Source organism: Ctenopharyngodon idella, chromosome 13, assembly GCF_019924925.1.
Source record: "Ctenopharyngodon idella isolate HZGC_01 chromosome 13, HZGC01, whole genome shotgun sequence".
Classification (NCBI taxonomy): domain Eukaryota; kingdom Metazoa; phylum Chordata; class Actinopteri; order Cypriniformes; family Xenocyprididae; genus Ctenopharyngodon; species Ctenopharyngodon idella.
Genome location: NC_067232.1, coordinates 23,770,528 through 23,790,362, shown reverse-complemented (window position 1 = coordinate 23,790,362; position 19,835 = coordinate 23,770,528). Strand labels below are relative to the sequence as shown.

At 38.5% G+C, this 19,835-nt stretch overlaps 2 protein-coding genes across 3 annotated transcripts in view; both read left to right on the top strand.

Moving 5' to 3' along the window:
- The window catches only part of eif2ak3 (eukaryotic translation initiation factor 2-alpha kinase 3), a 36,063-nt gene extending 22,542 nt beyond the window's left edge, over nucleotides 1-13,521 (top strand). Inside the window, exons 3-17 of the mRNA XM_051918225.1 lie at nucleotides 1,450-1,644; nucleotides 1,781-1,911; nucleotides 2,125-2,419; nucleotides 2,527-2,692; nucleotides 3,814-3,954; nucleotides 4,040-4,162; nucleotides 4,272-4,498; nucleotides 4,605-4,717; nucleotides 6,357-6,479; nucleotides 6,577-6,726; nucleotides 7,120-7,807; nucleotides 7,906-8,079; nucleotides 8,291-8,392; nucleotides 8,933-8,995; nucleotides 11,633-13,521. Of these exons, the coding sequence (XP_051774185.1) occupies nucleotides 1,450-1,644; nucleotides 1,781-1,911; nucleotides 2,125-2,419; nucleotides 2,527-2,692; nucleotides 3,814-3,954; nucleotides 4,040-4,162; nucleotides 4,272-4,498; nucleotides 4,605-4,717; nucleotides 6,357-6,479; nucleotides 6,577-6,726; nucleotides 7,120-7,807; nucleotides 7,906-8,079; nucleotides 8,291-8,392; nucleotides 8,933-8,995; nucleotides 11,633-11,812 (2,871 nt within the window). The 3' untranslated portion in view covers nucleotides 11,813-13,521. The remainder of the gene's footprint in view (nucleotides 1-1,449; nucleotides 1,645-1,780; nucleotides 1,912-2,124; nucleotides 2,420-2,526; nucleotides 2,693-3,813; nucleotides 3,955-4,039; nucleotides 4,163-4,271; nucleotides 4,499-4,604; nucleotides 4,718-6,356; nucleotides 6,480-6,576; nucleotides 6,727-7,119; nucleotides 7,808-7,905; nucleotides 8,080-8,290; nucleotides 8,393-8,932; nucleotides 8,996-11,632) is intronic.
- Nucleotides 13,522-15,801: 2,280 nt separating this feature from the next.
- atrn (attractin) overlaps nucleotides 15,802-19,835 on the top strand; it is a 77,065-nt gene continuing 73,031 nt past the window's right edge. For both annotated transcript variants that reach the window (XM_051918223.1, XM_051918224.1), the window contains exon 1: nucleotides 15,802-16,269. In XM_051918223.1, the coding sequence (XP_051774183.1) occupies nucleotides 16,007-16,269 (263 nt within the window). In that variant the 5' untranslated portion in view covers nucleotides 15,802-16,006. The remainder of the gene's footprint in view (nucleotides 16,270-19,835) is intronic.

Genomic DNA, 19,835 nt, shown 5'->3' with positions numbered 1-19,835 from the left:
TTATTCACACTTTGACCTGACCATGTTTTGCTTAAGTGTTATCTGACATAATTAAGATTATTTTTTTCTGACACAGTTTAACTTTGAGATCTTGTCATATTTCATTGCCCTTTTTTTAAACTATATTGAACTAGCTGTATTAATGAATGAAGGTGTCTGAATACATTTTGGTTTGATTATATTATTATATTATATTATATTATATTATAGAAAGTAAAGTAATATTTAATAATATACAAATATATAAAAAGAAAAAAAAAAACTTTTAACCAATTATAGATATATGAAGTCAGTTCCCAAGGGTGTCCTAGCAGAGTAACTAATGGTGTTCTTCATTACATTAACAATGAACTATGTTCCACTTTTTTGTGAAATGTTTTCTGTTAAACATTTTTAAAAATGACATTTATTTTAAAAAAGGATATTATTTTATCCAATGTTATGACATTGACATTTTTATTTTATATTAATTATTACTTTATGATTTAAGACAAACTAATCCCTTTTTTTTGCCTACATGCTAGTTTTTATATAGATAAGTCATTTAGTGTAGCTGATGCTGTAGATTTTCAGAGGAGCTCTGTTGCAGCTAATGACATTAATGAAGTTCTGGACATCGTCTGAGGTTAAATTCTTGCTCTTCTAATTGATTGGCTTTAATTGTTCATTGATTTAGGATGTAGTTGGATTGAAGTCTCACCCAACGTCAAGATCCTGTAGAGCTGGAGATCAGGCAAATAGATCACATGATGGATTAACTCAGTGTAGCACAGTGATGAGTCATCATTGCAGCACACACACCACAAACTCTTTAAACCTCTTACCCTCAGTACCACTGCAAGCTCTTTACAAGCCCCGCCCACCCGGACGTGATGGACAGATGAGCTAATCTCTTCATTTCTCAGCCAATCACAGTGACTGTTTTCATTCTCCAGGTGCTTGTTTTCTCATAGTTGTTCAGCTTCCGATTGGTCCATACCAGGTATCAAGGTTAGATTAAGCGCAACAGGAAGTTGGTGATCTCATCCCCCCCCCTTCTGTATGTCTGTTTGAGCTGAGATCACTTTTTGGATTAGGGTCAGTTACATTACCCTTATATAATGGCCTTTTCTCTTTATTGGTGTGTGTGTTGTCCAATTGTCCATGTTTATCCTTAAACGACATGTAGGATTGTGTAACTCTTCGGACAACAGTAGACAGAGTGCCAAATGTTAATGGCATACAGTGTGATAATGCCACACACAGCCTCAAAGCTGATTGGTCAAAGTCTCAGTGTTGTCTGTCCCCTTGTCTCTATCCATCATGGTCTGCTCATTGTACCCACCCTGCTGCTGCTGATCGGAAATGTGAAATATTTCCCAAAATGAAATCATGTGCCACTTCAGCTAATTTACAACAAATATCTGATGAAAAATAATAAAATTCTCATGACCTCTTTCTGTTCCTCAGATTTTTGGGAACAAGATGTTCATTCCCTCTCTGGACGGAGCTCTGTTCCAGTGGAACAGGGACAGGGAGAGTATGGAGGCTGTTCCCTTCAGTGTCGAGTCACTTCTGGACTCCTCGTACCGCATTGGAGAGGACACTGTGCTTGTAGGGGGAAAGTCCCTCACCACATACGGCCTTGGTGCATACAGCGGCAAGGTAACTCAAACAGATGATTTCTTTTTTTCAGTTGTTTTTTATAACAATAAATGATTGATGTGCTGTTGTGGCAAACTCTTTTATCATATTGTAGTATTGGTTGTCAGCTTTAACCTCCCTCTCTCTTCCTCTGTAGTTAAAGTATATTTGTTCAGCGGTGGGCTGCAGTCGGTGGGGGGACGAGGAAGGAGAGCCAGAGGACGTACTGTTACTCCAGAGAACACAGAAAACTGTCAGAGCTGTGAGGCCTCGCAACGGGTTTGAGAAGTAAGAAATACCCGCAGGCTTTGGCTTCGCTTGCGCTCTGTTGAGCGCTTCATGTGACCTTGCTTTTGATCTTACAAATGAAACAGAGGTAGATTAGATGCAGAGTACGCTGGGATGTATCAACATTGCACAGCTTGGCAGCTTGATGTTGAAAAACAGTTGCAGAATAGTAGTCATCCTTGTAAAATGCCAGTTGTTTTCTGTTTTCTCTAGATGGAACTTCAGTGTGGGAAACTTTGAGCTTAAATTTGTCCCTGAGATTCAGTCCAACCTCAACTTCCTGGAGGGGGAGGCATCTAATGGGGAGACATGGCGAGAGGTTAGACGTGAAGCACAGCGTGTCATCCAGGAGGAGACAGACGCACAAACCAAAAATCATGCTAATACGCATCCAAACTCGCACACTCAGGTAGAGGGCTTAGACCTGGTCATTAAGGTTTCTGTGCCGGACTGGAAAGTCATGGCCTTCAGCACCAAACCCGAAGGACTGCTGATCTGGGAGCATCAGGTATCTCAACTCAACCCATTAGGTTACTGTTTAGAGTTGTAGGTGAAACAAACAATCTACAATTCTTCATTTCTCATGATTTCGTTCTCTCTCTCCTCTCTGTGAAGTTTTGCACACCCATTGCCTCTGCGTGGTTGGTAGGAGGGGGGAAGGTGACGCCTATTAGCCTGTTCGATGACACCTCGTATAACTCCCACACCGAAACTGAGGCTCAGGAGGATGATGACATCATTGAGGAGGCCCGTGGGGCCACAGAGTCCAGCGTTTACCTGGGTAACATGCACTTGATGTTTGTTTTACGAACATGAATGTGTAAGAGACCCTGTTTACATCTGGTATTTAAATTGGTATCGGCTGAACCAATCAAAAGTGGTCGGGTCTAAATACATGTGTATATGGTGTCCCATAGAGTTGTCAAAAGTACTGACTTTGGTACCAATTGGTAATGAAATTTTAAAAATGTGACGCTTTGAGCACTGTTGAGCGGATTCGTAAACAACTCTGATTGGCCATTGTGTTGACGCGCTCATCGGATATGTCTGTGATTGGCTACTATGATCAAGTCGGTACTTTTGACAACTCTAGTGTCCCATATGCCTTTGTGATCCGTTCACTTAAGTTACATTTGGAGGTGTTCAATGCTAATGAGTCCTGATGCATCCTGGGCAACAGGGAAGAACCGCCTACTGGCCTGTCAGTCAACCTTGATAAAAGAAGGGCTATAACTTTTGCTTTGCAATAAAATAGCTGTTCACTCAAAAAGCTCACTTTCAATCTCTCCTTAGCTGAAATAATGAGCCTTAAATGCACAAGTGAATTATGTAATCTACTGTTCAAAAATTTGAGCGTGCATTAAATGAATGTTACAGAAGTCATTATAAATGTCATTATTTGATATAATGTTCTGTTTTAAATAAATGCTGTACTTTTGAAATTTCTGTTCATCAAAGAATCCTGAAACAAATATCATAGTTTCCACAAAATTTTAAGCAGCACAACTGTTTTCAACATTAATGAATAAAAATAAGTGTCTCTTGAGCAGCAAATCAGCATATTAGAGTGATTTCTCAGTGATCATGTGTCTCCTGGATACTGGAGTAATGGCTGCTGAAAATTCAACTTTGCCATCACAGGAATAAATTACATTTTAAAATATATTTTAATAGAAAACAGTTATTTTAAATGGTTATATTTCACAGTATTTCTGTTTTCACTGTATTTTTGATCAAATAAATGCAGCATTTTGTGAGCATAAGAGTAGTGTATGCATTCACAAAATCCCGTCACAGGAGATGCGTTTGAGACTCATGTAAATACCAGGTGTAAATGGCAATCTTTCTTGAGAAATAAAGACATGTAATGCGAATCTAAAATGTTTTCTCTTTCCATTAAAGGGATGTTTCAGGGTCAGCTGTACCTCCAGTCCTCTGTGAGAATCTCAGAGAAGTTTCCATCGAAGGCCAAAGCTCTAAACGCCTGGGGCAGTAACTCTGACATGATGCCACCACCTATAGTCAAATGGAAACCCCTCATACGTGAGTATATTACACCAAATACACACAAAAGAATGTACTAAAGCTACTGTGATGTTGTCAATAACACTAGTCCCTTTTCTCCTAGACTCCCCTTCCCGTACTCCAGTTCTAGTGGGCTCTGAGGAGTTTGATAAATGTCTGAATAATGATAAATTCTCACATGAGGAGTACAGTAATGGAGCTCTTTCAATACTGCAGTACCCATATGGTAAGAGCAACTGTCCTTCAGGCCATTTGGACACTTGGTTTGACCGTTCGTGACTGTGGTTTAAGAGAGAACATGAACTTATTACCCTCTTCTCTGTTTCCAAATGTAGATAATGGATACTACTTTCCATACAGTCCTCGTTATCGTAACCGTCGTGATGAGACGGCAGTGAGCATTCTGCTGAAGAAGGATGGAGAGGGGTCACCGGTGAGAAGGAAAGATCCTGTGCTGCTGCTGCCATGGTGGAAGGAGATTCTGGGTACCATCATCTTCTGCATTGCTGCCACCACCTACATCGTCCGCAAGTTCTTCCACCCACCCACAACATACGTGCGGGTAAACAAAAACTGTTCAATACACACAAATGATCTCATGCTTATTATAGTGTGAAATTAATATTAAAACTCATGCATGTTGCACTGTTCCTAATTCATCTGTACAGCAACGGAAGGAGTCTGAGACACAGTGTCAAACTGACAACAAGTTTGAACTGGATGTTACAGAGCCCAAAGAAGTTGTCGTCACAGAGACACGTCCTTGTGAATATGTTTCTAGGTAATTGAGCATACACTTTGAATTTCATATTGATGTTAATATTGATTTAGGGACTATTGTAAGTGTAGGAGGGTTAATTATTATTTTAGTTAGTTATTTTTGGTAATTTAATCAATTAAAGGGATAGTTCACCCAAAAATGAAAAAAACTGTTGTCCGTTACTCACATCAATGTTGTTCCAAACCCGTAAGACTTTCGTTCATCTTTGAAACACAAATGGTATTTTAAATGAAATCTGAGCAATTTCTGTTCCTCCATTGACAGCTATGCAACTACCAGTTTGATGCTTCGAAAAGTTCATAACAAGATTTTAAAACTGAATTGAGTGGTTTAGTCCAAATTTTCTGAAGAGATTTGATCGCTTTATTTGATGAACAGATTGAATTTAGGCTTTTATTTACATATAAACATTGATCAGCGAACATAAACAGAAGCTCAACCGAACTTGCTTGATGTGTGAGAACAAAACCTCATTGGTTCTTGCCGAAGCTCAAACGTGCTGCGTAACACGCAAGAATGAATCTCATTGGTTATCACAGGTCAAGCAAGCATCCTTGAGCTTGTTTCTGACCCCATATATAATATGTGCGTTGATGAATGTTTATATATGAATAAAAGTATATATTAAATCTGTTCACCATAAAGCGATTGAGTCTCTTTAGAAAATTTGGACTAAACCGCACGATTCATATGGATTAGTTTTATGATCTCTTTATGAACTTTTTGAAGCATCAAAATGTTGTTTGCATTGGCTGTCAATAGAGGGACAGAAATCTCTCAGATTTCATATAAAATATCTTCATTTGTGTTCTGAACATGAACAAAACTCTTACAGGTTTGGAACAACATGATGGTGAGTAAATGGTGACAGTAGTTTCATTTTTGGGCTTATCTACTGCCAAAAATAATGTCTGAAATGAATGAATAAATAAATAAATGTTAAGAATCAATGCATTAAAATATGAATAGGAAACTGAAAATATATGTCCTTAAACTATATTTAAATTGTAAGTAGATATGGGCTACTTGCACATGGTATTATTAACATTTAATGATTAATCAATAATGTATTGGTAATTTTAATGACAAAAATCTGAAGGTTCCAGATAATATAACACATAATATATAATTTTAAACTCACACCATTGGTTGAGCCAGTGTCCTGCTCAGATGCTCAGATGCATTACACTTCCATTTGGTGCTGCTAGAAATGACAGACTTTACCTTTAAATGAAATTACAAATGCCTCAGTCAGAGTTACAGTTGGAGTTCCTCTTTTAAATAAGGAAATTCAAACCCATTTCTTAAAATAGATTACACTTGTTTGCACATGGTACATTAGAGACGTGCAGTTGCTGAATGTGGAATGCACAGATGGCATCGTGATCATATTTTACTTTTAAATTCTCAGGGGTAAATGCACAGCTTTTATGACTCAAGTGCTCTTGCTGTGCAGTTTCTTTGTTGTTTGAGTTTTGATATTGTAAATTACGAACTACAGTACGTAACTGTTTTAGTGTTTTAGTCTTTGCATGCTCTGATGTTGAGCTCATTTGGACACCGACACACATCCATTTTATTGCATAGCAGTAAAGTCCAAATGAATTTATTCATAACTGGGTTTGTTTGTGTGTATCAGATACTTGACAGACTTCGAGCCAGTTCAGTGTTTGGGACGTGGTGGATTTGGTGTCGTTTTTGAGGCGCGCAACAAGGTGGATGACTGCAACTACGCCATCAAGAGGATCCGTCTTCCCAACAGGTAACAGTCGACACAAAACATTAATGCTTCATGAAAAGCATCAGTTGGGATACAGGTGTCTGTATGTTTGTGTTTAATGCTGGGATTGTGACTGTAGGGAATTGGCTCGTGAGAAGGTCATGCGAGAGGTAAAGGCTCTGGCTAAGCTGGAACACCAAGGCATCATTCGTTACTTTAACGCTTGGCAGGAGAGTCCGCCCGAGGGCTGGCAGGAGGACATGGACAAACGCTGGCTCAAAGACGCCAGGTGTGCAAAATGCTCTTGAACATAAATACAGTTGTGATAAATACAGGGTTGTTGCAGTCATGGCTAACCAGAGAATTTTTAGAGATATGATTTCTAGACCTGTTAAAGTAATGAAAACTACTCTAGTAAATACACATTTTGTGCTTGGATCTAAAATGTTTCATTATGTCTTATCTATCGTGTGTCTGTCTTATTTAACTATCATCTGTCTATCTATCTATCATCTATCTATCTATCTGTCTATCTGTCTGTCTGTCTGTCTGTCTGTCTATCTATTATCCGTCTGTCATTTATCTAAATAAATAAATGATTTAAATCAGATGTATTTTAGTGAAGCTAGGACATTAATGGGAAGAATCCCTTTTTTTTTTTTTTTTTTTTTTTCCCCTTCAGTACTGCTGACTGGCTGCTGAGCTCTCCTGACCACATGGAGGCGTTCTCAGTCAAGGTTCCTGTGGCCACTCCTTCTCCAGTGGACTTCTCATGCATGTGTGCTGCCAGTGGGGACACAAGCGTGTGCATTGGGGATCAGGTGTGTGTGGAAGGCCTGGGACCGGACAGTATGATGTCAGAGCGTGACAGTCAGGCCGACCCAGACGCTGTCCTGGAGGTCTCGGATTCCCCCCACTCTTTTGAGCTGTGCCCTCCCCGCACAGTTGCTCATTGCGACTGCACTTCTTCCTCCTTTGATATCGTCTTCGAGGACTCAGGCTGTGAACACCAGGACAATGACAGTGACCTCAGCGGAAGTATACTTGTGCCACCTGCGTGCCTTTCACAGCCTAGCTCCAAACCCCAGCGTAGTACATCAGCGGGACCACCCTCTAACCTACCGTCAAGGCCCACCTCTCTGAGCCTGGCTCCCTGCACCCCCTGCCCTGCCACGCGGCCCCCGCTCACACCTAAGGTCTACTTGTACATTCAGATGCAGCTGTGCAGGAAGGAGAACCTGAAGGACTGGATGGCCCAGAGGTGTCTGCCTGAGCTCAGGGAGCACACTCAGTGTCTGGACATCTTCCTGCAGATCGCAGAAGCTGTGGATTTCCTGCATAGCAAAGGACTTATGCACAGAGATCTTAAGGTAGGATGCTGAAAATGAAACGTGAATTCAGTTAGGGGTTTTCCAATGCAAACTGCTCTTTCATTTCCTTTCTCTTTCTCTTTCTCTTTCTCTTTCAGCCATCTAATATCTTCTTCACAATGGATGACGTGGTGAAGGTGGGAGACTTCGGACTGGTCACTGCTATGGATCAGGAGGAAGATGACGAGGAGCTGAGTACCCTCACACCAATGCCAGTCTATGCCCGTCACACTGGCCAAGTGGGCACCAAACTCTACATGAGCCCTGAACAGGTCAGTTCCAGTCACTCTGTCACACTTCCACACACAATTTAGTGTGAAAACATTGCTGGTGCTTGTTTAGCATACAGTGAGCAAAGGAAATTTATCAGATTTCTACTTGGCAGAAGTTTTTTTTTTTTTTTTTTTTTGTAAAATGTAGAATATTTTTTTATTTAAAAATGATTCATGTTCGTCTCATCTCTTCCTTTTTTCCCCTCTTTAGCTGTCTGGGAATTCTTATTCTCACAAGGTGGACATTTATTCTCTTGGCCTGATTCTTTTTGAGCTTCTCTGTCCATTCCGCACCCAGATGGAGAGAGTCAGGGTAAGACCGCATATATGTAAGCACACTACCATTCAAAAGTTTGGGGTCAGTAATATTTTATGTTTTTGAAGGAAGTTTTTAATGCTCACCAAGGCTGCATTTGATAAAAAACAGCAACAAAACAACAACAACAACAACAACAAAAAAAACAACAAAAAAAACAGTAATACTGTGAAATATTATTACAAAATAACCCTTTTCTATTTTAAAATGTAATTTAGTCCTGTGATGGCAAAGCTGAATTTTCAGCATCATTACTCTAGTCACATGATCCTTCAGAAATCATTCTTAAATGTTGATTTTTGGTGCTCAAGAAACATTTATTATTATCATTATTATGAACAGCATTTTTTTTAATATTTTGTTACATTATAAATGTCTTTACTATCACTTTTGGTCGATTTTATCCTTGCTGAATAAAAATATTAATTTCTTAAAAAAAAAAAAACTTTTGAACGGTAGTATACTCATGTGAATACAAATAGAATTTGTTTTATTATATTTTACTGAATGGTAAACATCTCGCTGATTTTCTTTCAGACTCTCACAGAGGTCAGAGGCCTACAGTTTCCTGTTTCTTTCTGTAAGGCCAATGTCCTAGAAGTAAGTTTGTTTGTGTTTGTGTGCCTATACTGCTGGGTATTTTGCACTGGCAGTGGGAGGTGGAGTGGGAGTGACCGTACAATTGGGAAATCCTAGAGATGAACAGCACTTCTAGTGCCCCCTATAGGTGCAAGGTTACAATCACAACATCAACATGTCCAGCCTAATGTTTTTCATTCACACAGCAGCAGAATGGGGGTTGTCAGACCTGTTTTAGAACACTAAATTTAGAATGTTAAATCTGTTGTTTTTGTGTAGAATGTACCACAATGCATACATACGTTTCAAAGCAGCTTTACAGGAAATTTTGCCTTAAAGGGGCTGTATGTAATTTTTTTTTGACTGTACTGAAGCATAAAAATGCCATATGTTTGCAGATATATAGGAAACATGTTCAGTTCACATACTTCTTTCTCTGAAAAATAATGCTACAGCCAGTTATTCTACTTTGAAATGTAAGTTCCGTGTCGAAATGTCTGTATTTGTTTTGTTCTGTGTGATTCTGGCCACTGCCAATTTAACCAATAGTATTTCCAGTTGGTGGAAAACACAGCATATTGCAGCCATGGAAGTTAACAAAGAAACTAGATCAGAGATTGCAGATTCTACCCGACCTAAAAAGCTTCGACATCCATTTAAAAAGCTCTATGACCAGAGGCATATTAAAACGCGGATAAATCAACTCATCAACTTGCAAGGTCCTTGCACACTGAGTCCGAAATTCTCTTACGAAATTTTTACACGTTAAAAAATAAACACAACTTCACGTTGTGTCAATCACGTTTACACACTGCCTCCGAAACTTTCGTTCGTCATAAAAAAAAAAATTCGGATGGGGTTCAATTTTCTGCGTTTTTCGCGTCCATAGCAAGCATTTGGAAAGGTGTTTTGACAATTCAGAGCCACCGTACAAGCGAACGCCAAAATCCAGACATACTGCCGGTCTCTGTTCAGCATCAGTTGGTTCACGGAAATTGGTGATGATCTTTTTAATATGTGGCTCCAGTATCACTAGCAAAGCATCAAACTGAGCCACTGACATCCTGAAGTAAACGTTGAATCGCTCGGGATAATCCCGCAGCTCCTTCATAAGGAGGTGGAACTCTCATTTCTCTCTACACAATCTCAGGATTGGATGGACCCAATATTCCTTTCTTTTTACTCTTTTTAAGACTAGAGAGGACAACAAAATCATCCTCACTGCTTGAAGACTCCTTTTTGTATTGTTTTGTGAAATTTTTTTGCAATGGATTAATATGTGGTTATGGCAACAGTGGTTGTGGCAAGGAGTCCAACTCTGTAGGAAACAGATCTGTTCACCCACAGACTTTCACTTTCAAGAAATTAAGATTTGACTGATAAATTCACACTCATGACTACTGTGAGAATGGAAAATGGGCTTGACTTGGGTTATCCCTTCATACAGACAGTATTCAAACTGATACTACAACCTAGTGGTTTGAAGACCCCTATATAATATTACCAGAACTATAACTCTAATATATATTACCCATATTATATAATAAACAGAAACTTGGAGTGCTGATATGTGTAAATTATCCACTAGAATCTTGTGATTCCAGACATTTCAAGAACTGTTTTTCATTAAAAACAATAGTTGTTAAGGGGAAAAAAGAAATACATTTTTCAATGTTTTTTTTCTAGCATTTTAATCAAGTTAGATTTACTTTTTTTATATATATTTTAATAACAAATAATTTTAAAGAATTAGTTCTCCCAAAAATGAAAATTCTGTCATTTAATTACTCATGTCTTTCCAAACCCATAAGACCTTCGTTCATCTTCAGAACAGAAAAATTGAGATATTTTTGATGAAATCCGAGAGGTATCTGACTCCTCCATAGCAATTTAACCACCACTTTCAAGGTCCAGAAAGGTACTAGAGACATCATTAAAAAAGTTGACGTGACTGCAGTGGTTCAACCTTAATGTTATGAAGCGACAAGAAAACTTTTTTTTGTGCGCAAAACAAATAAAAAATTATTTCACACAGTTTACGTTGAAGACACATTGCAGAGCTTCCATGTGTTACATCAGAACGCCAACTCATTATTGACCGGCTCTGGCTCATGCTCACGCTCACGTGAACAGCGTCGGCCAATACTGAGTCAGCGTTCTGACATAGAACCTGGAAGAGCTGAACATAAACAGCGTAAGAGAATGACACACGAGAGGATATTGTTGAATAAAGTAGTGATTTTTGTTTTGTTTTTGCGCACAAAAAGCATTCTCGTCGCTTCATAACATTAAGGTTGAACCACTGTAGTCACATGGACTATTTTAACAATGTCTTTAGTACCTTACTGGATCTTGAAAGTGGTGGTTAAATTGCTGTCTATGGAGGAGTCAGATACCTCTCGGATTTCATCAAAAATATCTTAATTTGTGTTCCGAAGATGAACAAAGGTTTTATGGGTTTGGTACGACATGAGGGTGAGTAATTAATGACAGAATTTTCATTTTTGGGTGAACTAACCCTTTAAGTCATCCAGTGGTCCCCTCGGAAGTGTGCCGAGGCCCTCTAGTGTAAGCTGTTGTCAGTCGGTCACTTTATAAATGAGATGATATTATGAATTATTCCGCACACTAACATCATTGTATCTGTTTGCGTTTCAGGCACAGATGGTGCGCTGTATGCTGTCCCCAGTGCCCGCGGAGCGCCCAGAGGCGTCAGAAATCACAGAGGCTCCTTTATTCCAGGAGCTGGAGGTGCCCTGCAGAATCCGACAGCGCACTCGAACGTATAGCGCTTCGTCTACAGGACGACCGTCACGACAGATATCCTCATCAAACTAGAACTCCCACTCAAAGACACACACATACTGTGCCTCATCTGCGGGATGACAAACACAACCAGTCACCACCTCTTGTAACGCACATCATTCACACACTTTTATACAGATAAACTGAGCCCAACTAAACAACAGATCATTCCACAAACCTCTACAACTGGAATCACACACGTCGTAAGCATAAATTAAATCGCTGCCCAATGTGGCATTTGGGCATTCAGTAAATTACAATAAGGTCCCTAATTGCATTTCTATTAACTCCTAGTCAACCAATCCCAATCCCACACACACACACTTGCTGTAGGAGGAGAGTTGTTGTTTTTCCAGTGCTAACGAATGCTGATGAACGACCTGCCTTTGGACGCCGTTCATTCTGCATGTCTTAAACGCGTGCGTTCCTGTCCAAACGGAAAACTGTACGAGTTCCTTTTCTCTTCTAATGTAAATAGGCTTAAATACTAAGCAAGAGAGGCTTTGAGTGCTTTAAAGGTGCTCGTTCACGACCGAACGCACAAGTTCAGAGGCATTATAGCCGCTCGCTGTTACAGTGTTAGTGGCTAAAGTGCGCATTACTTGATGAACATGAATTTGCATATGACTGAGTGGATGTGGAAATATTCAAACTGCCTTTAAGCTGGACTTTGAGACACGAATGACACGTTTGCGATGGTCAGTATGAGACTTAGAATCGAGTGATATGAAACGGAGACTTTAAAAATCATCCTGTAAAATACTTCATGTCATTAGCACCCGGAAAGGTAGTTTACTGTATTTCCAGTCATTTAGACATTTTTTCCTGAAAATTCCGAATAAGAAAGAAGTGCTTTGACTAATCACAATAAGAAAGGATACAGCTGGAGGAATCACTTCGACCAAATATTCAGCACACACCCTTAATTGTAACATATCAGGTAATGACTGATTGTATGATTTTTCTTAACGATTTTGATCAGAGGGAGTGAATTTTCTTTTGTATATGATGGAATTTTCTGTATAGTAACTGCTTTTTATGACTTTTTTCAACTTCTATGGACATTTTTTCCTAAGAATTGTTGTCAAAGTTTGAGAGAATGGCGACAGAGTGGATTGTGGTGACGGATTGGATCTCTAGAGCACCGGGTGCCTCTGCACCTTCAGGAGCAGCTTCTGTATGTGTGTGAATACTGGCGTGTTTCCTGAACGGGCCATATGCTGCAGAACGGACATGAGATTATGACCTTTTGACCCTGTAATCCACATCAGGGACCACTTTGTGAACCCTTCACCTTTTAACCTGTATCTGTGAACCCTACCCAGTGAAGACAGCAACGAGTGCTGATCCTGTTTGTTCAGATCACTGTGGCAAATCCTTCCAACAGATCTTTCCCGTCTAATAATTCTCCTCAGTCCTTGGTTTAAATCAATTTTATTGATCCCCGCTTCATTATTGTTAATTTAGTGTTTGGTTTTGACTGTTCAGTTTGTCCAATGTTCTTTTTTTTTTTTTTCTGCGACTGTCGAAATCCCGGTTTCATGTTCTTTAGCCGAGCCATGTCTCTTGCCGTTTATGTAAATATGTTTGTTTTTATTTATGTTGACTACAAAAATCAATCCGTTGGATTGGTTGAAGTATAAATAAGGTATATGAATGCACTTCATCCAGTGGAGTGCGTTGAAATATTGTGACTTCTTACAAGTCAATAACGTAATAAACGTTCTATGATGTTTGTAAAAGTGTTTTGTTTTAATGCTTTGATAATTTTTTGGATGCATTATGCTGAAATCTAATGAAACTATAATAACTGAAACTGAACCCCCTAGTGGGTGGTGTCAGGTTTCGTATTACAAAATTCCCCCTGTACAAAATCCCCCTGTAGTCAATAATTGTATCCCTTATAACTCATCTTTGATCACCAAAATGGCACATTGTGAAAAAAATATCTACATGCCTTAATATAGCTTGAATGTAACTACACCCTTGCCTCATTTATTATACGCGGATATATGAATATGCTAATTAGCCCCACCTCCACTCACTCGCACGAGCTCAAGAGATCCACTCGGTGAACTTACTGAGGTAAAAGCTGCAGAATGATATCGCTTTTTACAACACCAGACACATAACGCTAATTAATATGATTAGCGTTCTGCTTGACTACATTATCAAACAGCTAATAATGTGTTGCTAATGTTTCACAAACGACGTTCACATTCGCGAGTCAGACGGCTGCCTTCTGACAATCAGTATCATTAGAAACGCTTTGAACACCTTAATGTCAGTGGAGAAAGGCATATAGTTCATCACAACATCGTTATATACATCATACACCCGCTATATTGCCAAATCTACTGGGATATATTCTATAGAGACACTCCTGCTCCAGAGCGGTCAAGGTTAATGATATGCTAAAGCCCGCCGGCACGTTGACATGATTGGTTACAAGGTAGTTTGTGACGTCAGAAACACCAGCGATTTCAAACCGCGGGTTTGAGACTGTTGTTCTGTCCAAATACCCACACCTGCGGTCTTGGCCACTTGAGAGCGCGTGCACGCGACAGGAAGTAATTGCGCAAGACTGTCCCATGTCTTAAAAATGCCCATGTGCAGTGCTCCTAATGCACACTAAACCCACACTATCTCTATCCCATCATGCATTATGTTCGGGAACTCACATGCCCCGAAATCGCGAGATGTCAAGGAAAACATTCAGCTGTTTTTCAATTAAATATATATTGCATATAATTTGGTAGTAAAATTTAAAGTTTTGCACATTTTATTGATGCAAAGGTGAGTTTAAGTTTACTTTTTATCACAATTTTAAAATTGTGTCTTCTGTTAGTTACATAGCGACCACTGAACAGACATTTAGAAATGTATTTTAAAATGCAAAGTATTTAAAATAATAAAAAAAAAAAAAAAAAGTATATTATAGTCTTTTTGCAAGACTATAAGTGTGTCCCATCGGATAATGAAAAGTTCTATACACACTTGCAATCTTCACACCTACTTGAACACTTGAGCCAAATACAGGAAATCTTGATTTTCACCACAGGGGGACTTTAACTACTTACTATAATCAACCTTTTCTAATCTTGACAAAACACATATCGTCAGAAAAGGTCGTCAGAGTCTCACGGTTCCATATTTGCCAACTGTTTTGTGATAGAAGTGATTTTTTTGGACTGAAATTTATAAAGTTGTTAAAGGAGAATGCATAAAAATAGAATGTCGGTGTCACCTGGTGGCTATTTTTGGTATAGCGCCTAAACAAAAGGAACTTCAATTTTTGCGTTATCAACTTCAAATTTGGAACATAACTTGGTTAGACAAATGGCTTTCATTTGATAGCAATTTTAGAGTAAAATATATTAGATAAAATGTAAATTTTACATAAAATATGTTTAATACAGTACATTTGATTTACAGTAAATTTAAACTTTTTCATACTTTAATTTTTTATACTTTCACTTCATTCATAATCTGCTGACTGTCTTATTTAAAACAAGATCAAACTTAGTTCTGTACTCCAAAGCATTCTTGAATTACAACCGTTTAAATTTGGATAGTGCATTTCCATGTCTATTCTCAAAAAGGGGGGTGACAATTATTTGACATTCATGTAAATACCACAAAAGGCCACAAGGGTACGCTGTTGAACTACAGTTAGATTATTTACAGACACTAAATGAAATTTTTGATACACCAGAATTGTGTGGAATGGAACCTTATCACATACAATTTGCATTTAATATGATAAATCTTTAAAAAAAAAAAAAAAAACTGTAGAGTATTATGCTTAGTTTTTAATTTTATGTCTCAACCACGTATATATCCCACACGGAATAAACCCAGTTTTACTGCATTATACATGTATTTATCATATTACTTTATTCCAATAATATTTCATATTATTGTAAAAGCTCATATTATTTGCTCTGAGCTATTTGTCACAATTACTTCATTAAATTCCGCGCTCATTATCAATCAATGCGCACTTCCGCAATTCCTTGTACTCGTCATTTCCGGGTGTCAATATGCGTCTGGGTACTGCAGCGATAAGCATCGGTAAGATGTGAACGAGAAGAAAAGATAAAAGATCCGCCTCCAAAGAAACCACGGGCCACAGACAGAATCGACGACACTACTATCCTTTGTCTCCCTTCATCCGATAGTCACTAGCAGCGGGTTCGCCACTGTCTATCAGCCGTTTCTGCGCGAATGGCCGCGGAGGTTCGGAGGGCCCTTGACCGGGGCTGGTGTCTGACACACGGCCTGGCTCGCGTAGGCCTTCACGGCACCGTACTGCGATCTCTTCTCTTCATCACAGCCCTCAGCGGACTGGTACGTCTGCCCGCGGCCACGGAGGCGAAAGAGTGCGATAAGCCCTGCTTAAACGGCCAGTGTAACACAGCCAGCGGCGTGTGTGTATGCGAGCCGGGATGGGTCGGGGAGCAGTGCCAGCACTGCGGCGGCCGCTTCAGGTGAGACACAAACGGCTCTTATTCACAGCTGATGCTCGTGACATTGACACGAACGCGTCTAATGCGTGAAGTTCGTTCAGAACATACTGTAACTTTTGTCAGGGCTCGGTTCATGCGTATTATGAAGGCTCATTTTAAGGAATTATGAAGATAGACAACCTGCGCTGTTTGGAATCTGATGCTCATACAAGCTGCTCTTTAACAGGGTGCTAAATTTAAGTCTAAATGAAGCCTTGAAGCCCTCAAAGTTTATATATAAATATAAGCGGCGTGCAGTGTTGTTCTGATATGAGGAGTCAAAGTCCTCACTGCTTTTTATTTCCAATCCAATATAAACTGTTGTTCCAGTTATAGTTACTGTTGACACATTGTCTAGGTTAAATAGCCTAAGAAAACATTAGTATTTACACTATATAAAAAAAAGTTTTTTTTGTATTTTTACATTGCATTACTCTTTACATTTTACATGAATTCGTTTTATTTATTTAAACCAAGTATATTTCTCCTTGATTTAGTGACTTTTAAGCATTTTTACTTTTATTGTAAAATAGTAGACCTAACTATAAGAACGGAGTAACAAATTCTATAATACATCTTATTTGTATTTACTTTTTAATTCTCAACTTATTTTAGACAGTGTCACTTTAAAAAAAAAAAAAGTGATTTATACAGTTTTTAATGTCATATTTCCTAATATTTTCATTATTATTTTTATTACATTTGCAAATTTGTGTTTCTTTATGGACGTATGGATAGGAGCCGCAGGCACTAGAGCGTTTTCCCTTAGGATCAGTATTGGACGTTACTTTGACAAAGCATAGTTAATGTCGTTGTTTTGACTGCGCACTTGTGTGTGTCATAAGTTTCATAAAGTGTTTTTTATAGTCAAGTACTTTATATAGTTTGTGTTTGCAAACTAGGGATGCCAGAATAACAACTGGTTTGAGCTGATTGGGCCCCTAAAATTATGCTGACAGAAATGCCCTTAAAATGTTGACCCTCTTGAAAATCGCTGAATATTTTGCACACTGTTCATCAATAATTGTTATTGTCAAAAATTGAGCCTGTTGTCTCATACTAGGTTGGTAGTGTGATTTAAACTGTTTTCACATTGGCATAAAACTGACAAGATCAACTTCACTATGTATGAACAGTAGGCTAATATTTTAAGGTTTTCTTGGAGTATGATGTTTGCCACATCCTGCTTCATCATGGGATGTGACTCACTGATGGGCAAAGTCTGGCAGAGACACTGGTTACATTGGAGGCTTTGGGTCATGTGGGGTGAATCGGGCTCCAAATAGCTGAGAAGAGACAGGCAGACTGAAGCCAAATGATCATGTGGTGTCAATCATGAATCTAACACAGCCACGCTGGAGGCAGAGGCCGTTCCTAACATTCTGCCATTTCATCTCGGATCAGGAATGTTCCTGTCTTTCTAATGACCAGGAATGAAGTCTATGGAACAGTCTAAATTCACTAGAAGCTCTGTTTTCGAAATATAGATCCCTGCCAAGGACATGTATTTTGTGGGCACATGCTTCATCAGAATAATGATGATGATAATCTGTTATTTTGACTCTCTTCACACACAGGTTATTTCATAATCCGACTGTTAACTAGAAGTAAAAGTAAAACTAAAATAGATTTCAGTAATTGAAATGAAGCTGAAATAAAATAAACTTAAAACACTTGAATAAAACTTAGAAAAGAAAAGTCCTAAAGTTACTAAAACTACAACTGAAATAAAAGTAAAGTAAAATAAAATTATAAAAAATAAACTAATGAAAATGACAAAGGCATGTAAAATTACTAAAACTTAAAGGGTTGGTTCACCCCAAAATGAAAATTCTGTTATTAATTATGTCATTCCAAGACTTTCGTTGGTCTTTGGAACACAAATGAAGATATTTTTGATGAAATCTGAGAGATTTCTGTCCCTCAATTGACTGCCTTTGCAACAAACACTTTGATGCTTCAAAAAGCTCATAAAGAGATCGGAAAACTAATCCATATGAATCGAGCATTTTAGTTCAAATTTTCTGAAGAGACTTGATCTTTTTTTATGATGAATAGTCCGCGGGGTCTTAAAAAGTATTAAAAGTTGATAAATCAATTTAGAGAAAATTAAGGCTCTTAAAAAGTATTAAAAGCCATTTCCAAGGTATTACATTTTGTATAATCTTCATTATGTATATTTGTCCAAAGAGGTTGTATGCTGAAGTTTACCTGAATTTAATCATTGCGTAGGCGAATAGTGTGATTCTGTGTAGTTTATTTATAGAATCCCGCTAGATTTGATGTCATCTGTTACCGCGCTCACTGACTGATAGCACAGGTCCTTTCACGCTCGGTTGTTAAGCAACATTGTTGACTAATGGGAAAATAGAAGTTCTCGTGCAAACGGTTAAAGGATAAGGAGTTGGAACTAGGGGTGTAACGGTTCTCAGTAAAAAAATCCGACCGTGCCGTTCTCCACACACGTTTCGGCACACACTTGCACCTCGGTTCATCTCATATCTGACAACGCATACGCATCTATAATTTGGTTTGTTGAAAATAAATAAAACAGACAAGAGTTAGGCTAATGTATGTTTCTGTCGATGGATACGTATTCTGGCTTCCCCTAAAAATTAAGTGAACTTATACACTCGAGAAAGAACGCATGTGTTCAGTGTCAGTGTACTGATCCATGCATTATGTCTTAAAGAGACAGCAGCCCTTGCATTCCTGTTTTCTGTGTGTTTTTAATGTTAATCAAACAACAAAAGACAAGGAAATCACTCACTGCTCTTGATGAAATAGCTTTTGTAACTTAATTAATAATTAATAATGATTAATCTTGTGAACGTTATGCAGTGTTGTTTTAATAGCTAATGTTACTTCATTCAGTTTCTGTATACCTGAAAACTACTGATACCAGAAAAACCTGAAACCTTTGTATCTTTGCTCTATTGTATTTATTTGTGCTGTTGCTTGCAGTTTGATTTTTATTTTCTTTATTTTTATTTGACCATAGTCCTTTTTTCCCTGAACATAGCACTTACCGAACCGTACCGTAACAGTGACCCTAAAACCGCGTTAAAAACTGAACCGTTGCACCCCTAGTTGGAACCATGGGTGAGGGCCGTCTCTGGGAATAACCGTGAGGCGTACTGCTCTGCGTGTTGGAAGGCAATTAGCGTAGCCTCGATGAGGATCAACGCTGTCCAGTCCCACATGCTAAGTGCTAGCCACAAAGCCGCTATGGGACGCAAAATGCAGGTCTCTATCGCGCAAATGCTCGGAGAGATTTATTTTCCCTCTTCAGTAAGTTTTGTCAATTGTTTTGTTTATTGGTCTAATTCTTGTTTCTGGTTTCTCTTTCTAATAAACCTTGGATTGGGTTAGTCACTCAATTAATTCTCTTGTACTTTGTTCCCACCCTTCTGAATTATGTTGCATTGATAAGGAGTTATCACAAACTAAGACTGTTTAGTTGTGCTATCTTACAATCAATATATAGTAAATTTAAGTTAAAGTGTCGCTGATGTAACCAGTTAAACTTGAAGTGGCGATGAGGTCTT